This window comes from Phymastichus coffea, unplaced genomic scaffold (assembly GCF_024137745.1).
Source record: "Phymastichus coffea isolate CEN01 unplaced genomic scaffold, Cenicafe_Pcof_1.1 PCOF00002, whole genome shotgun sequence".
Lineage (NCBI taxonomy): Eukaryota > Metazoa > Arthropoda > Insecta > Hymenoptera > Eulophidae > Phymastichus > Phymastichus coffea.
This window is the reverse complement of record NW_026706813.1, coordinates 4,320,780-4,338,721: the sequence shown is the minus strand read 5'-3', so window position 1 is coordinate 4,338,721 and position 17,942 is coordinate 4,320,780. Positions and strand designations below refer to the sequence as shown.

The 17,942-nt window shown below is 45.4% G+C and overlaps 1 protein-coding gene across 5 annotated transcripts in view; it reads left to right on the top strand.

Annotated features, from left to right (window-relative positions):
* Positions 1 to 17,942, top strand: part of LOC131663161 (apoptosis-linked gene 2-interacting protein X 1) — a 1,103,979-nt gene that overhangs the window by 902,620 nt on the left and 183,417 nt on the right. For all 5 annotated transcript variants that reach the window (XM_058933370.1, XM_058933362.1, XM_058933344.1 and 2 more), the window contains one exon: positions 902 to 1,040. In XM_058933370.1, the coding sequence (XP_058789353.1) occupies positions 902 to 1,040 (139 nt within the window). The remainder of the gene's footprint in view (positions 1 to 901; positions 1,041 to 17,942) is intronic.

Here is a 17,942-nt window from a genome sequence, read left to right as displayed (position 1 = left end):
GTTGGGTCGCTGAGTGGACACGGCGCATGCGTACACCGGATCGAGGTGAGTAAGTGTGCTAGAAGCATACAGCTAACACTGCACCGTCTGGCCGTATTGAGGACTACAATTACCCGGGATTTGCGGCTAGGCGGCAGCCTGTTACACCATATACTCCACGCATACTGAGCGGACAATCAAGACTTACTGTCGAGCCCTGTACGTATGTATCTAGTTTCATAAATTCATTGTCTCAGTCTAAACAATGAATAAGTCACACAACCTGAGTCGTATTTTGATCCCAAGCGAGTATTATGACTATTCGATACCGATAAATTAACGCAGTCTCTCTCTTTCTGTATCTATACAAATCTCGTTTGGACTTATTCCTTTATTTAATCTCGCCTTGACGATCATCTCAATTGATTTTAGACAGTTTAGCTAATTGAGAATAAAATAATTCCAATTCATAACATTTAATACTTTTGACTATAGTTATAAAAAGCTATAGTGTACGAATTATATTTACTTTAAGTATTTTCGAAATTTGTTATGTAATAAATTATTTTTTTATTATTTTTTTTAATTTTGTTTAACGTCGCTATATTTATACTCCATCAGTGCTAATCAGTGACAGAGGCTTGCAATGTGTTTGAGAACAAAACACATGAAATTTTTTTCAATTGTGCTTGTATCAATCAGCAGGTACTGAGAATCGAAATTGGGCCTACCGTATGCGAGGGCGACGTCCTACCGACTGAGCCATTGCAGGCCTTCAATGAATCATTTTAATAAAATTGTTAAAATCAATTACAAATTGATATTACATTATCCTCTTCTAATGTTGCATTCAAGTATTAACTGTTTAATTAGAAAATATTCAGTATAATTTTATCAATAAACATTATTTTTCTCATTTCAGCTTCTAGTAATGTTTCAAAATAAAATATCAGATTTTTGTTTTGCTCGTAAAACAGAAAAAGAAGAACTATTCAAAGATATAACAACACATTTAAGCCAACATGGTCATGTACAAGCTTCTGAACTATCGTATCACTCAGGTATGAAATTACTATGTGTAGAATTTGAAATTGAGTATAAAAAGTTAGACCTAGTTTTAGCTTAATTATTTTACTGCATATATAACTGATTTATCAAAAATTAGAATGATCTGAAGGTAAAGAATGAAGACACTAACATATAATCTAAAATCATATAATCTAAGATAACCGATCTGACAAGTAACACTACCCTAATGTAAATCACTAATCTTTCTACAATTCTGTACACTTCTTCAATATCGAAAAATAATAATAGACATGTACTTTTTTTTTATTTTGACGGAGTTAATTTTTATTTTCAAACGTCAATATGGCTAATTAATCTTTACACTCGTATAACGTAATATCGAAATTCGATATCACGTTTGCTTCTATTTGATTAGGTTCAATATCATTTCACGGTTAAACCTGAGAAAAAACTGGTCATCCGGTACCACATTTTACATGATCTATTTGGATTAAACAAGGAAAAATTAATTATCATAAATAGGCGCAATGTCGCCGTACTTCTGTTACCAATTTTTTATAGGGGGATGAAAGAGACATTTTCGCTCTCAGTAATTGAAGAGAAAAGAGAGGAAAGCTTCTAAAATAATTACACACACCGTTTATCAAAGTGCAAAATTTTCTTACTAACAAACAAACTCAATTAGTGGTAAAAGATATATACCTTATTCTATCGAGTCGCTGCTCGAAACACAAAAGAAATCTCAGGTAGCCCGCGAGTGAACGCCTGGCTACTAAGCGTTACCGCATTTAAATCTAACGCAATGGCAAGTATGCCGTGGTGAGATAGACTAGAGAGAGAAAACGAAAACCTGACCTTGTTTTTTTTCAGGCTGATTGACTTTGTGAAGTAGGCGGTGTCGAGCGAAACTGCGTTGGTATCACTTCTTCTTCTCTATGAGGAATACTTGAAGAAGAAGACTGATTAGCAGGCGTCAAAATCGTGTACCTCGCAGCAAAGGGCAGCCTCTCTTGTATTGCGCGGCGAAAACTCGAATCACGTGTGGTGACTGTCCTTTATTGACCTTTCTCTGCAGAGATGCACTCGCTGATTTTTCAACGTACAATGTCGACCAGCTCGCGGTCACTTACTCGCAGCTTCCCTACTCAGCCTACTTTTTAGGCGGTATGTGACGCAACGCTTATCGGTCGTGAGTCGCACGCCTGCCTAGACCTGTATAGTGCGTGCGCTCTCTCTCTCTTTCTCACTCTCTCTCGTTACCACTACGGGAGCCCATCGAGTCTCTTCGGCCACTCCTCGGCAATCATCGATGGTGAAACAAAAGGCCAAGTGTTAGATGCATTTCTAACATGCGCCCAACGTCGACCACTATGCCTTACCGAGAAAAGGATGAGAGAGAGCATACTGCTTGCTCTCGTTATAAAATCCTTGGAAATATATAAGACAGTATGAAAGAAAAGTATTTTGTCAATTGAAAATTTGTATTTTTAATAACAAATCATTACAGTCACGTGTAACGTATTTAGTAATAATCTATATCTCCCGAAGAAACATACAAGTTTAAATTTTTCATAACATACGAGGTGTGTTCAAAAAGTAAGGTGACTTTTCAAAATTCACGGGCAACGTACTTTCGATTATCGATTTTTTTGTTTTGTTATGTTGGTACACTCTTCCCGAACATCTGTACCAAGTTTCAAGTGTATAGCATTTTTTGTTTGGTTGTGAGAGGTGTAAAGGTTATAAGTGTTTTGCGTGCTCGGCGATTTCTTGCTATCGAAAGATATAGATCAAAGGATTTGCATCAAACTTTGTGTAAAAAATAAAATAAAGTGCTCCGAAACACTTGAAATGTTGACGGTGGCATACGGTGAAACTGTTCTGAGTAAAAAAAACGTTTACAAGTGGTACAAACTCTTCCAAGATGGTCGGGAAGATGCCAATGACGAGCCTCGCTCTGGACGCCCAAGCACGTCAACAACTGATGAAAACGTTCAAGCAGTGAAGAAAATTGTTCTGAAAAATCGACGAATCACTATCAGAGAAGTTGCTGAGGACGTTGGTATATCGCTTGGCTCGTGCCATGAAATTTTTTCTAACGTTTTGGGCATGAGAAGTGTGTCAGCGAAGTTTGTTCCGAAATTGCTAAATTTTGACCAAAAGAACCGTCGCATGAGCATCGCTCAAGAACTGTTGAATGACGTCAACGACGACCCAGATTTACTCAAAAGGGTCATAACTGGTGACGAATCATGGGTATATGGTTATGATATCGAAACCAAAGTCCAGTCGTCCCAATGGAAGGGCCTAGATGAGCCAAGACCGATAAAAGCACACCAAGTTCAATCAAATGTCAAAGTTTTGTTCACTGTTTTCTTCGATTACCATGGCGTGGTGCATCAGGAGTTCTTACCATATGGACGTACGGTCAATAAACAGTATTATCTTGAAGTTATGCGCCGTTTGCGAGAAGCATTACGAAGAAAACGCCAAGAATTGTGGAAAAACAATTCATGGCTTTTGCATCACGATAATGCCGCTGCTCACTTATCTTTGCTTGTGAGAGATTTTTTGGCCAAAAACAACACCACAATCATGCCTCAGCCACCATATTCACCGAATTTGGCCCCATGTGACTTTTTCTTGTTCCCAAAACTAAAGAGACCTATGAAAGGACGGAGATTTGCAACGATTGAAGAGATAAAGACTGCATCGCTGGAAGAGCTCAAGGCTATACCGAAAAGTGCTTATGAGAAGTGCTTTGAGGATTGGAAAAACCGTTGGCATAAGTATATTGTATCTGAGGGGGATTACTTTGAAAGGGACAACATAAATATTCATAAATAAATAAATATTTTTTCTTAAAAAGACAAAGTCACCTTACTTTTTGAACACACCTTGTACATACAATAATATAACGTGAACAAATGAACTTATGTAGGTATTTTTGCATTACATTACTTTATAATCATTTATAACGTGGTGTTTTTTCAGATAATTATCACTATTAAATTTGACTGATAAATAAAAGTAACAGACTACGATCAAAACAAGAACCATTATAAAATTATATGACAAGGGAACCACCCCAACCCTCTGCCTCTGATTTTTCTGCAATTGAGATATGTTATAGTTCGTAAAAAAATAAAAGACACGTATTTTTTTTATCGGAGGAAAAAGCTATCTAAGGGATTAAACCCACCCCCAAAAAACAGTTCCAAAAGCAGTTCTATAGCAATATCTTTAGTTGTAATGAATATTTTTTTATGAAACAAAAAAAATACGAGATATTTATAAAAAAAGTAAAAGACACACATCAATTTGGTCCCCGCGTGTTGCAACCCCTACGTTTTATAGGGGAAAAACTGTATTTTTAAGTGTATTATTATCTAACAAAATCAAAATGTTATGTTAAAAAACTTTAACAATGATATTCTAGTAGAAAATGATAAAACAATATTGACGATTTTGGGGTTTTCTTATTATCTATTATTTCGAGAGTGAACTACCCCTTAATGTTATTAATACAATATAAGAAGTTATTAATCGAAGATTATACTGGTTATTTCATGTTCTATGACGCTCAAAAAAGCCAAACACATGTATACTTTTGTTCTGCCGAATAAACTATTTAGAGAGTGAAAGCTACGTCCGAAAGTTACTCGACAACACCACTTTATAGCGAAATTTTCGTATTTTATGCACAATTTTCGACGAAACAAACTCTAAGTCATTCTTTTAAAAAATTTTAGATAAATATATGGATTTCGTCTGCAGGGGTTGGGTTGCAACCCCCTAAGTCGCCTGAAAGAAAAGCTATGTTTTCAAATATTTTCTAGCAAAATTTTTTCAGAAGAAATGAAGTTTATGAAATTCCGTTTAAAATGTAACACAAAAGTATACAGTGTTACGTCTTACGACGCATCCTTTTTGTAACAAATGCACATTCGTGAAATTCAAAGCTGCTAACCTACTCGCACGTCAGCTGACGAAACGCGAGATGAATGACACTCCGAAATAAAGTGTTACGGCTTACGACGCATCCTTTTTTGTAACAAATGCACATTCATGAAATTCAAAGCTGTTAAAATACTTGCACATCAACAAAAAGCTGATGAAATACGAGGTAAATGACACGCCTAAATAAAGTCACCAAACGCAAAATTTATATGCAGCAAAAGCAAAATGTCACACCATATCGCGATACTGACCTGAAAAGAGCTATAAAAGATATAAAAAGGAATGAACAAACTACTCAGGCAGTTGATCAGTAGTCCGTCAGTCAGTCAATAAGTACCTGTAAGACTCAACTCCGTACACACCGGTCCGACAATTGATGATTACCTTACTTAATAAACTCGCGACTATTACAAAGTAATATGGTGCAAGTAATTATTCAACGACCTACCCAAAACAATTCAACAAGCAGTTAGAGCCTGCTACATTTATACAATTCAACAAGCAGTTAGAGCTTGCTACATTTATACAATTCAACAAGCAGTTAGAGCTTGCTACATTTATACAATTCAACAAGCAGTTAGAGCCTGCTACATTTATACAATTCAAGAAGCAGTTAGAGCCTGCTACATTTATACAATTCAACAAGCAGTTAGAGCCTGCTACATTTATACAATTCAACAAGCAGTTAGAGCCTGCTACATTTATACAATTCAACAAGCAGTTAGAGCCTGCTACATTTATACAATTCAACGAGCAGTTAGAGCCTACTACATTTATAAAATTCTACAAGCAGTTAGAGCCTGCTGCATTTCTGTCAACAATTAAAAGCTACGATTATCAAGGTAGTGCAATTATCTGACATACATTTCCACATACATTTATTATAAGTAAGACATATCCAACCACTAGTCAACATATTGGAACGTCTCATTCATTAGCTATTCGTAGTTGATGCACGAGACGTAACAACAGTATCCGTCACCAGGGGCTGCTACCCCTTCATTGAAGAGTGAACTCAGCATTCATTTGTTACCCTGATCCCCTACCAACCTGATCCCCTTCCCTTAAACCTAAAGCTAGTTACCCTGCCACGCTATAACCCGTAACTCCTACACCCCAATTTCATCAACCGTCGAGCTGGTTACATTGCCACGATGTAACCCGTAGCTACTACACCCCAATTTCATCAACCCTCGAAATGGTTACATTGCCACGCTGTAACCCGTAGCTCCTACACCCTAATTTCATTAACCCTCGAACTGGTCACCCTGCCACGATGTAACCCCAAACCCTTAACTTGAATTTCCTTAACCCTCGAGCTGGTTGCCCTACCACGCTCTAACCCCGAACTCCTAAATCCCAATTTCTTTAACCCTCGAGCTGGTTGCCCTGCCACGCTGTAACCTCAAACCCTTAACCCCAATTTCCTTAACCCTCGAGCTGGTTACGCTGCCACGCTCTAACCCCGAACTCCTAAACCCGAATTTCATCAATCCTCGAGGTGACTACATTGCTATGCAGTAACCCCAAACTCTTAACCCCAATTTCCTTAACCCTCGAGCTTGTTTCCCTGCCACGCTCTAACCTCGAACTTCTACACACCAATTTCATCAACCGTCGAGCTGGTCGGCCTGCCACACTGTAACCCCAATCTCTTAACCCCAATTTCCTTAACCCTCGAGCTGGTTGCCCTGCAACGCTCTAACCCCGTACTCTTAAACCCGAATTTCATCAATCCTCGAGATGACTACATTTCCACGCTGTAACCCGTAACTCCTACACACCAATTATCTTGACCCTCGAGCTGGTTATCCTACCACGCTCTAACCCCGATCTCCTACACCCCAATTTGATAAACCCTCGATCTAGCTACATTGCCACACTGTAACCCGTAGCTCCTACATCCCAATTTCCTTATCCCTCGAGCTGGTTGCCCTGCCACGTTCTAACCTCGAACTTCTACACCCCAATTTCATCAACCCTCGAGCTGGTCGCCCTGCCACACTGTAACCCCAAATTCTTAACCCCAATTTCCTTAACCCTGGAGCTGGTTACCCTGCGACGCTCTAACCTCGAACTTCTACACCCCAATTTCATCAACCGTCAAGCTGGTCGCCCTGCCACACTGTAACCCCAAACTCCTAACCCCAATTTCCTTAACCCTGGAGCTGGTTACCCTGCCACGCTCTATCCCTGAACTCCTATACCCGAATTACATTGATCCTCAAGGTGGTTACCCTGCCACGCTGTAACCCCAAACTCTTAACCCCAATTTCCTTAACCCTCGAGCTAGTTTCCCTGCCACGTTCTAACCTCGAACTTCTACACACCAATTTTATCAACCCTCGAGCTGGTCGCCCTGCCACACTGTAACCCCAAACTCTTAACCCCAATATACTTAACCCTCGAGCTGGTTGCCCTGCAACGCTCTAACCCCGAACTCCTAAACCCGAATTTCATCAATCCTCGAGGTGACTTCATTGCTACGCTGTAACCCCAAACTCTTAACCCCAATTTCCTTAACCCTCGAGCTTGTTTCCCTGCCACGCTCTAACCTCGAACTTCTACACACCAATTTCATCAACCGTCGAGCTGGTCGCCCTGCCACACTGTAACCCCAATCTCTTAACCCCAATTTCCTTAACCCTCGAGCTGGTTGCCCTGCAACGCTCTAACCCCGAACTCTTAAACCCGAATTTCATCAATCCTCGAGGTGACTACATTTCCACGCTGTAACCCGTAGCTCCTACACACCAATTATCTTGACCCTCGAGCTGGTTATCCTGCCACGCTCTAACCCCGATCTCCTACACCCCAATTTGATAAACCCTCGATCTAGCTACATTGCCACACTGTAACCCGTAGCTCCTACATCCCAATTTCCTTATTCCTCGAGCTGGTTGCCCTGCCACGTTCTAACCTCGAACTTCTACACCCCAATTTCATCAACCCTCGAGCTGGTCGCCCTGCCACACTGTAACCCCAACTCTTAACCCCAATTTCCTTAACCCTGGAGCTGGTTACCCTGCGACGCTCTAACCCCGAACTCCTAAACCCGAATTTCATCAATCCTCGAGGTGACTACATTTCCACGCTGTAACCCGTAGCTCCTACACACCAATTATCTTTACCCTCGAGCTGGTTATCCTGCCACGCTCTAACCCCGATCTCCTACACCCCAATTTGATAAACCCTCGATCTAGCTACATTGCCACACTGTAACCCGTAGCTCCTACATCCTAATTTCCTTATCCCTCGAGCTGGTTGCCCTGCCACGTTCTAACCTCGAACTTCTACACCCCAATTTCATCAACCCTCGAGCTGGTCGCCCTGCCACACTGTAACCCCAAATTCTTAACCCCAATTTCCTTAACCCTGGAGCTGGTTACCCTGCGACGCTCTAACCTCGAACTTCTACACCCCAATTTCATCAACCGTCAAGCTGGTCGCCCTGCCACTCTGTAACCCCAAACTCCTAACCCCAATTTCCTTAACCCTGGAGCTGGTTACCCTGCCACGCTCTATCCCTGAACTCCTATACCCGAATTTCATTGATCCTCAAGGTGACTACATTTCCACGCTGTAACCCGTAGCTCCTACACACCAATTATCTTGACCCTCGAGCTGGTTATCCTGCCACGCTCTAACCCTGATCTCCTACACCCCAATTTGATAAACCCTCGATCTAGCTACATTGCCACACTGTAACCCGTAGCTCCTACACACCAATTATCTTGACCCTCGAGCTGGTTGCCCTGCCACGCTCTAACCTCGAACTTCTACACCCCAATTTCATCAACCCTCGAGCTGGTCGCCCTGCCACACTGTAACCCCAAACTCTTAACCCCAATTTCCTTAACCCTCGAGCTAGTTTCCCTGCCACGTTCTAACCTCGAACTTCTACACACCAATTTTATCAACCCTCGAGCTGGTCGCCCTGCCACACTGTAACCCCAAACTCTTAACCCCAATATACTTAACCCTCGAGCTGGTTGCCCTGCAACGCTCTAACCCCGAACTCCTAAACCCGAATTTCATCAATCCTCGAGGTGACTTCATTGCTACTCTGTAACCCCAAACTCTTAACCCCAATTTCCTTAACCCTCGAGCTTGTTTCCCTGCCACGCTCTAACCTCGAACTTCTACACACCAATTTCATCAACCGTCGAGCTGGTCGCCCTGCCACACTGTAACCCCAATCTCTTAACCCCAATTTCCTTAACCCTCGAGCTGGTTGCCCTGCAACGCTCTAACCCCGAACTCTTAAACCCGAATTTCATCAATCCTCGAGGTGACTACATTTCCACGCTGTAACCCGTAGCTCCTACACACCAATTATCTTGACCCTCGAGCTGGTTATCCTGCCACGCTCTAACCCCGATCTCCTACACCCCAATTTGATAAACCCTCGATCTAGCTACATTGCCACACTGTAACCCGTAGCTCCTACATCCCAATTTCCTTATTCCTCGAGCTGGTTGCCCTGCCACGTTCTAACCTCGAACTTCTACACCCCAATTTCATCAACCCTCGAGCTGGTCGCCCTGCCACACTGTAACCCCAACTCTTAACCCCAATTTCCTTAACCCTGGAGCTGGTTACCCTGCGACGCTCTAACCCCGAACTCCTAAACCCGAATTTCATCAATCCTCGAGGTGACTACATTTCCACGCTGTAACCCGTAGCTCCTACACACCAATTATCTTTACCCTCGAGCTGGTTATCCTGCCACGCTCTAACCCCGATCTCCTACACCCCAATTTGATAAACCCTCGATCTAGCTACATTGCCACACTGTAACCCGTAGCTCCTACATCCTAATTTCCTTATCCCTCGAGCTGGTTGCCCTGCCACGTTCTAACCTCGAACTTCTACACCCCAATTTCATCAACCCTCGAGCTGGTCGCCCTGCCACACTGTAACCCCAAATTCTTAACCCCAATTTCCTTAACCCTGGAGCTGGTTACCCTGCGACGCTCTAACCTCGAACTTCTACACCCCAATTTCATCAACCGTCAAGCTGGTCGCCCTGCCACTCTGTAACCCCAAACTCCTAACCCCAATTTCCTTAACCCTGGAGCTGGTTACCCTGCCACGCTCTATCCCTGAACTCCTATACCCGAATTTCATTGATCCTCAAGGTGACTACATTTCCACGCTGTAACCCGTAGCTCCTACACACCAATTATCTTGACCCTCGAGCTGGTTATCCTGCCACGCTCTAACCCTGATCTCCTACACCCCAATTTGATAAACCCTCGATCTAGCTACATTGCCACACTGTAACCCGTAGCTCCTACACACCAATTATCTTGACCCTCGAGCTGGTTGCCCTGCCACGCTCTAACCTCGAACTTCTACACCCCAATTTCATCAACCCTCGAGCTGGTCGCCCTGCCACACTGTAACCCCAAATTCTTAACCCCAATTTCCTTAACCCTGGAGCTAGTTTCCCTGCCATGCTCTAACCTCGAACTTCTACACACCAATTTCATCAACCCTCGAGCTGGTTGCCCTGCAACGCTCTAACCCCGAACACTTAAACCCGAATTTCATCAATCCTCGAGGTGACTACATTGCCACGCTGTAACCCGTAGCTCCTACACACCAATTATCTTAACCCTCGAGCTGGTTATACTGCCACGCTCTAACCCCGATCTCCTACACCCCAATTTGATAAACCCTCGATCTAGCTACATTGCCACACTGTAACCCGTAGCTCCTACATCCCAATTTCCTTATCCCTCGAGCTGGTTGCCCTGCCACGTTCTAACCTCGAACTTCTACACCCCAATTTCATCAACCCTCGAGCTGGTCGCCCTGCCACACTGTAACCCCAAATTCTTAACCCCAATTTCCTTAACCCTGGAGCTGGTTACCCTGCGACGCTCTAACCTCGAACTTCTACACCCCAATTTCATCAACCGTCAAGCTGGTCGCCCTGCCACACTGTAACCCCAAACTCCTAACCCCAATTTCCTTAACCCTGGAGCTGGTTACCCTGCCGCGCTCTATCCCTGAACTCCTATACCCGAATTACATTGATCCTCAAGGTGGTTACCCTGCCACGCTGTAACCCCAAACTCTTAACCCCAATTTCCATAACCCTCGAGCTAGTTTCCCTGCCACATTCTAACCTCGAACTTCTACACACCAATTTTATCAACCCTCGAGCTGGTCGCCCTGCCACACTGTAACCCCAAACTCTTAACCCCAATATACTTAACCCTCGAGCTGGTTGCCCTGCAATGCTCTAACCCCGAACTCCTAAACCCGAATTTCATCAATCCTCGAGGTGACTTCATTGCTACGCTGTAACCCCAAACTCTTAACCCCAATTTCCTTAACCCTCGAGCTTGTTTCCCTGCCACGCTCTAACCTCGAACTTCTACACACCAATTTCATCAACCGTCGAGCTGGTCGCCCTGCCACACTGTAACCCCAATCTCTTAACCCCAATTTCCTTAACCCTCGAGCTGGTTGCCCTGCAACGCTCTAACCCCGAACCCTTAAACCCGAATTTCATCAATCCTCGAGGTGACTACATTTCCACGCTGTAACCCGTAGCTCCTACACACCAATTATCTTGACCCTCGAGCTGGTTATCCTGCCACGCTCTAACCCCGATCTCCTACACCCCAATTTGATAAACCCTCGATCTAGCTACATTGCCACACTGTAACCCGTAGCTCCTACATCCTAATTTCCTTATCCCTCGAGCTGGTTGCCCTGCCACGTTCTAACCTCGAACTTCTACACCCCAATTTCATCAACCCTCGAACTGGTCGCCCTGCCACACTGTAACCCCAAATTCTTAACCCCAATTTCCTTAACCCTGGAGCTAGTTTCCCTGCCATGCTCTAACCCCGAACACTTAAACCCGAATTTCATTAATCCTCGAGGTGACTTCATTGCCACGCTGTAACCCCAAACTCCTAACCCCAATTTCCTTAACCCACCAGCTGGTTACCCTGCCACGCTCTATCCCTGAACTCCTATACCCGAATTTCATTGATCATCAAGGTGGTTACCCTGCCACGCTGTAACCCCAAACTCTTAACCCAAATTTCCTTAACCCTCGAGCTGGTTGCCCTGCAACGCTCTAACCCCGAACACTTAAACCCGAATTTCATTAATCCTCGAGGTGACTTCATTGCCACGCTGTAACCCCAAACTCTTGACCCCAATTTCCTTAACCCTCGAGCTTGTTTCCCTGCCACGCTCTAACCCGGAATTCCGAACCCCGAATTTCATCAATCCTCGAGGTGACTACATTGCCACGCTGTAACCCGTAGCTCCTACATCCCAATTTCCTTACCCTCGAGCTTGTTTCCCTGCCACGCTCTAACCTCGAACTTCTACACACCAATTTCATCAACCGTCGAGTTGGTCGCTCTGCCACACTGTAACCCCAAATTCTTAACCCCAATTTCCTTAACCCTCGAGCTTGTTTCCGTGCCACGCTCTAACCTCGAACTTCTACACTCCATTTTCATCAACCCTCGAGCTGGTCACCCTGCCACACTGTAACCCCAAACTCTTAACCCCAATTTCCTTAACCCTCGAGCTGGTTGCCCTGCAATGCTCTAACCCCGAACTCCTAAACCCGAATTTCATCAATCCTCGAGGTGACTTCATTGCTACGCTGTAACCCCAAACTCTTAACCCCAATTTCCTTAACCCTCGAGCTTGTTTCCCTGCCACGCTCTAACCTCGAACTTCTACACCCCAATTTCATTAACCGTCTAGCTGGTCGCCCTGCCAAACTGTAACACCAAACTCCTAACCCCAATTTCCTTAACCCTGGAGCTGGTTACCCTGCCACGCTCTATCCCTGAACTCCTATACCCGAATTTCATTGATCCTCAAGGTGGTTACCCTGCCACGCTGTAACCCCAAACTCCTAACCCCAATTTCCTTAACCCACCAGCTGGTTACCCTGCCACGCTCTATCCCTGAACTCCTATACCCGAATTTCATTGATCATCAAGGTGGTTACCCTGCCACGCTGTAACCCCAAACTCTTAACCCAAATTTCCTTAACCCTCGAGCTGGTTGCCCTGCAACGCTCTAACCCCGAACACTTAAACCCGAATTTCATTAATCCTCGAGGTGACTTCATTGCCACGCTGTAACCCCAAACTCTTGACCCCAATTTCCTTAACCCTCGAGCTTGTTTCCCTGCCACGCTCTAACCCGGAATTCCGAACCCCGAATTTCATCAATCCTCGAGGTGACTACATTGCCACGCTGTAACCCGTAGCTCCTACATCCCAATTTCCTTACCCTCGAGCTTGTTTCCCTGCCACGCTCTAACCTCGAACTTCTACACACCAATTTCATCAACCGTCGAGTTGGTCGCTCTGCCACACTGTAACCCCAAATTCTTAACCCCAATTTCCTTAACCCTCGAGCTTGTTTCCGTGCCACGCTCTAACCTCGAACTTCTACACTCCATTTTCATCAACCCTCGAGCTGGTCACCCTGCCACACTGTAACCCCAAACTCTTAACCCCAATTTCCTTAACCCTGGAGCTGGTTACCCTGCCACGCTCTAACCATGAACTTCTACACCCCAATTTCATCAACCCTCGAGCTCGTCACCCTGCCACACTGTAACCCCAAACTCTGAACCCAAATTTCCTTAACTGACTCAAACACTGACATCCCAATTTCTTTATCCCTCGAGCTGGTTGCCCTGCCACGCTCTAACCCGGAAGTCTTAATGTAAATTACATAAATCCTCGAGCTTGTTACATTGCTACGTTCTAACCTCGAACCTCTACACCCAAATTTCATGAATCCTTGAGGTAGTTACCCAGCCACGCTGTAACCCTAAACTCTTAACCCCAATTTCCTTAACCCTGGAGCTCGTTACCCTGCCACGCTCTAACCTCGAACTTCTACACCCCAATTTCATCAACTCTCGAACTGGTCGCCCTGCCACACTGTAACCCCAATCTCTTAACCGCAATTTTCTTAACCCTGGAGCTGGTTACCCTGCGACGCTCTAACCTCGAACTTCTACACCCCAATTTCATCAACCGTCAAGCTGGTCGCCCTGCCACACTGTAACCCCAAACTCCTAACCCCAATTTCCTTAACCCTGGAGCTGGTTACCCTGCCGCGCTCTATCCCTGAACTCCTATACCCGAATTACATTGATCCTCAAGGTGGTTACCCTGCCACGCTGTAACCCCAAACTCTTAACCCCAATTTCCATAACCCTCGAGCTAGTTTCCCTGCCACGTTCTAACCTCGAACTTCTACACACCAATTTTATCAACCCTCGAGCTGGTCGCCCTGCCACACTGTAACCCCAAACTCTTAACCCCAATATACTTAACCCTCGAGCTGGTTGCCCTGCAATGCTCTAACCCCGAACTCCTAAACCCGAATTTCATCAATCCTCGAGGTGACTTCATTGCTACGCTGTAACCCCAAACTCTTAACCCCAATTTCCTTAACCCTCGAGCTTGTTTCCCTGCCACGCTCTAACCTCGAACTTCTACACCCCAATTTCATTAACCGTCTAGCTGGTCGCCCTGCCAAACTGTAACACCAAACTCCTAACCCCAATTTCCTTAACCCTGGAGCTGGTTACCCTGCCACGCTCTATCCCTGAACTCCTATACCCGAATTTCATTGATCCTCAAGGTGGTTACCCTGCCACGCTGTAACCCCAAACTCCTAACCCCAATTTCCTTAACCCACCAGCTGGTTACCCTGCCACGCTCTATCCCTGAACTCCTATACCCGAATTTCATTGATCCTCAAGGTGGTTACCCTGCCACGCTGTAACCCCAAACTCTTAACCCAAATTTCCTTAGCCCTCGAGCTGGTTGCCCTGCAACGCTCTAACCCCGAACACTTAAACCCGAATTTCATCAATCCTCGAGGTGACTACATTGCCACGCTGTAACCCCAAACTCTTGACCCCAATTTCCTTAACCCTCGAGCTTGTTTCCCTGCCACGCTCTAACCCGGAATTCCGAACCCCGAATTTCATCAATCCTCGAGGTGACTACATTGCCACGCTGTAACCCGTAGCTCCTACATCCCAATTTCCTTATCCTCGAGCTTGTTTCCCTGCCACGCTCTAACCTCGAACTTCTACACACCAATTTCATCAACCGTCGAGTTGGTCGCTCTGCCACACTGTAACCCCAAATTCTTAACCCCAATTTCCTTAACCCTCGAGCTTGTTTCCCTGCCACGCTCTAACCTCGAACTTCTACACTCCATTTTCATCAACCCTCGAGCTGGTCACCCTGCCACACTGTAACCCCAAACTCTTAACCCCAATTTCCTTAACCCTGGAGCTGATTACCCTGCCACGCTCTAACCATGAACTTCTACACCCCAATTTCATCAACCCTCGAGCTGGTCACCCTGCCACACTGTAACCCCAAACTCTTAACCCAAATTTCCTTAACTGACTCAAACACTGACATCCCAATTTCTTTATCCCTCGAGCTGGTTGCCCTGCCACGCTCTAACCCGGAAGTCTTAATGTAAATTACATAAATCCTCGAGCTTGTTACTTTGCTACGTTCTAACCTCGAACCTCTACACCCAAATTTCATGAATCCTTGAGGTAGTTACCCAGCCACGCTGTAACCCTAAACTCTTAACCCCAATTTCCTTAACCCTGGAGCTCGTTACCCTGCCCCGCTCTAACCTCGAACTTCTACACCCCAATTTCATCAACTCTCGAACTGGTCGCCCTGCCACACTGTAACCCCAAACTCTTAACCGCAATTTCCTTAACCCTCGAGCTGGTTGCCCTGCAACGCTCTAACCCCGAACACTTAAACCCGAATTTCATCAATCCTCGAGGTGACTACATTGCCACGCTGTAACCCCAAACTCTTGACCCCAATTTCCTTAACCCTCGAGCTTGATTCCCTGCCACGCTCTAACCCGGAATTCCGAACCCCGAATTTCATCAATCCTCGAGGTGACTACATTGCCACGCTGTAACCCGTAGCTCCTACACACCAATTATCTTGACCCTCGAGCTGGTTATCCTGCCACGCTCTAACCCCGATCTCCTACACCCCAATTTGATAAACCCTCGATCTAGCTACATTGCCACACTGTAACCCGTAGCTCCTACATCCTAATTTCCTTATCCCTCGAGCTGGTTGCCCTGCCAGTTCTAACCTCGAACTTCTACACCCCAATTTCATCAACCCTCGAGCTGGTCGCCCTGCCACACTGTAACCCCAAATTCTTAACCCCAATTTCCTTAACTCTGGAGCTAGTTTCCCTGCCATGCTCTAACCTCGAACTTCTACACACCAATTTCATCAACCCTCGAGCTGGTTGCCCTGCAACGCTCTAACCCCGAACACTTAAACCCGAATTTCATCAATCCTCGAGGTGACTACATTGCCACGCTGTAACCCGTAGCTCCTACACACCAATTATCTTAACCCTCGAGCTGGTTATACTGCCACGCTCTAACCCCGATCTCCTACACCCCAATTTGATAAACCCTCGATCTAGCTACATTGCCACACTGTAACCCGTAGCTCCTACATCCCAATTTCCTTATCCCTGGAGCTGGTTACCCTGCGACGCTCTAACCTCGAACTTCTACACCCCAATTTCATTAACCGTCTAGCTGGTCGCCCTGCCAAACTGTAACACCAAACTCCTAACCCCAATTTCCTTAACCCTGGAGCTGGTTACCCTGCCACGCTCTATCCCTGAACTCCTATACCCGAATTTCATTGATCCTCAAGGTGGTTACCCTGCCACGCTGTAACCCCAAACTCCTAACCCCAATTTCCTTAACCCACCAGCTGGTTACCCTGCCACGCTCTATCCCTGAACTCCTATACCCGAATTTCATTGATCCTCAAGGTGGTTACCCTGCCACGCTGTAACCCCAAACTCCTAACCCCAATTTCCTTAACCCTCGAGCTTGTTTCCCTGCCACGCTCTAACCCGGAATTCCGAACCCCGAATTTCATCAATCCTCGAGGTGACTACATTGCCACGCTGTAACCCGTAGCTCCTACATCCCAATTTCCTTACCCTCGAGCTTGTTTCCCTGCCACGCTCTAACCTCGAACTTCTACACTCCATTTTCATCAACCCTCGAGCTGGTCACCCTGCCACACTGTAACCCCAAACTCTTAACCCCAATTTCCTTAACCCTGGAGCTGGTTACCCTGCCACGCTCTAACCATGAACTTTTACACCCCAATTTCATCAACCCTCGAGCTGTTCACCCTGCCACACTGTAACCCCAAACTCTTAACCCCAATATACTTAACCCTCGAGCTGGTTGCCCTGCAACGCTCTAACCCCGAACTCCTAAACCCGAATTTCATCAATCCTCGAGGTGACTTCATTGCTACTCTGTAACCCCAAACTCTTAACCCCAATTTCCTTAACCCTCGAGCTTGTTTCCCTGCCACGCTCTAACCTCGAACTTCTACACACCAATTTCATCAACCGTCGAGCTGGTCGCCCTGCCACACTGTAACCCCAATCTCTTAACCCCAATTTCCTTAACCCTCGAGCTGGTTGCCCTGCAACGCTCTAACCCCGAACTCTTAAACCCGAATTTCATCAATCCTCGAGGTGACTACATTTCCACGCTGTAACCCGTAGCTCCTACACACCAATTATCTTGACCCTCGAGCTGGTTATCCTGCCACGCTCTAACCCCGATCTCCTACACCCCAATTTGATAAACCCTCGATCTAGCTACATTGCCACACTGTAACCCGTAGCTCCTACATCCCAATTTCCTTATTCCTCGAGTTGGTTGCCCTGCCACGTTCTAACCTCGAACTTCTACACCCCAATTTCATCAACCCTCGAGCTGGTCGCCCTGCCACACTGTAACCCCAACTCTTAACCCCAATTTCCTTAACCCTGGAGCTGGTTACCCTGCGACGCTCTAACCCCGAACTCCTAAACCCGAATTTCATCAATCCTCGAGGTGACTACATTTC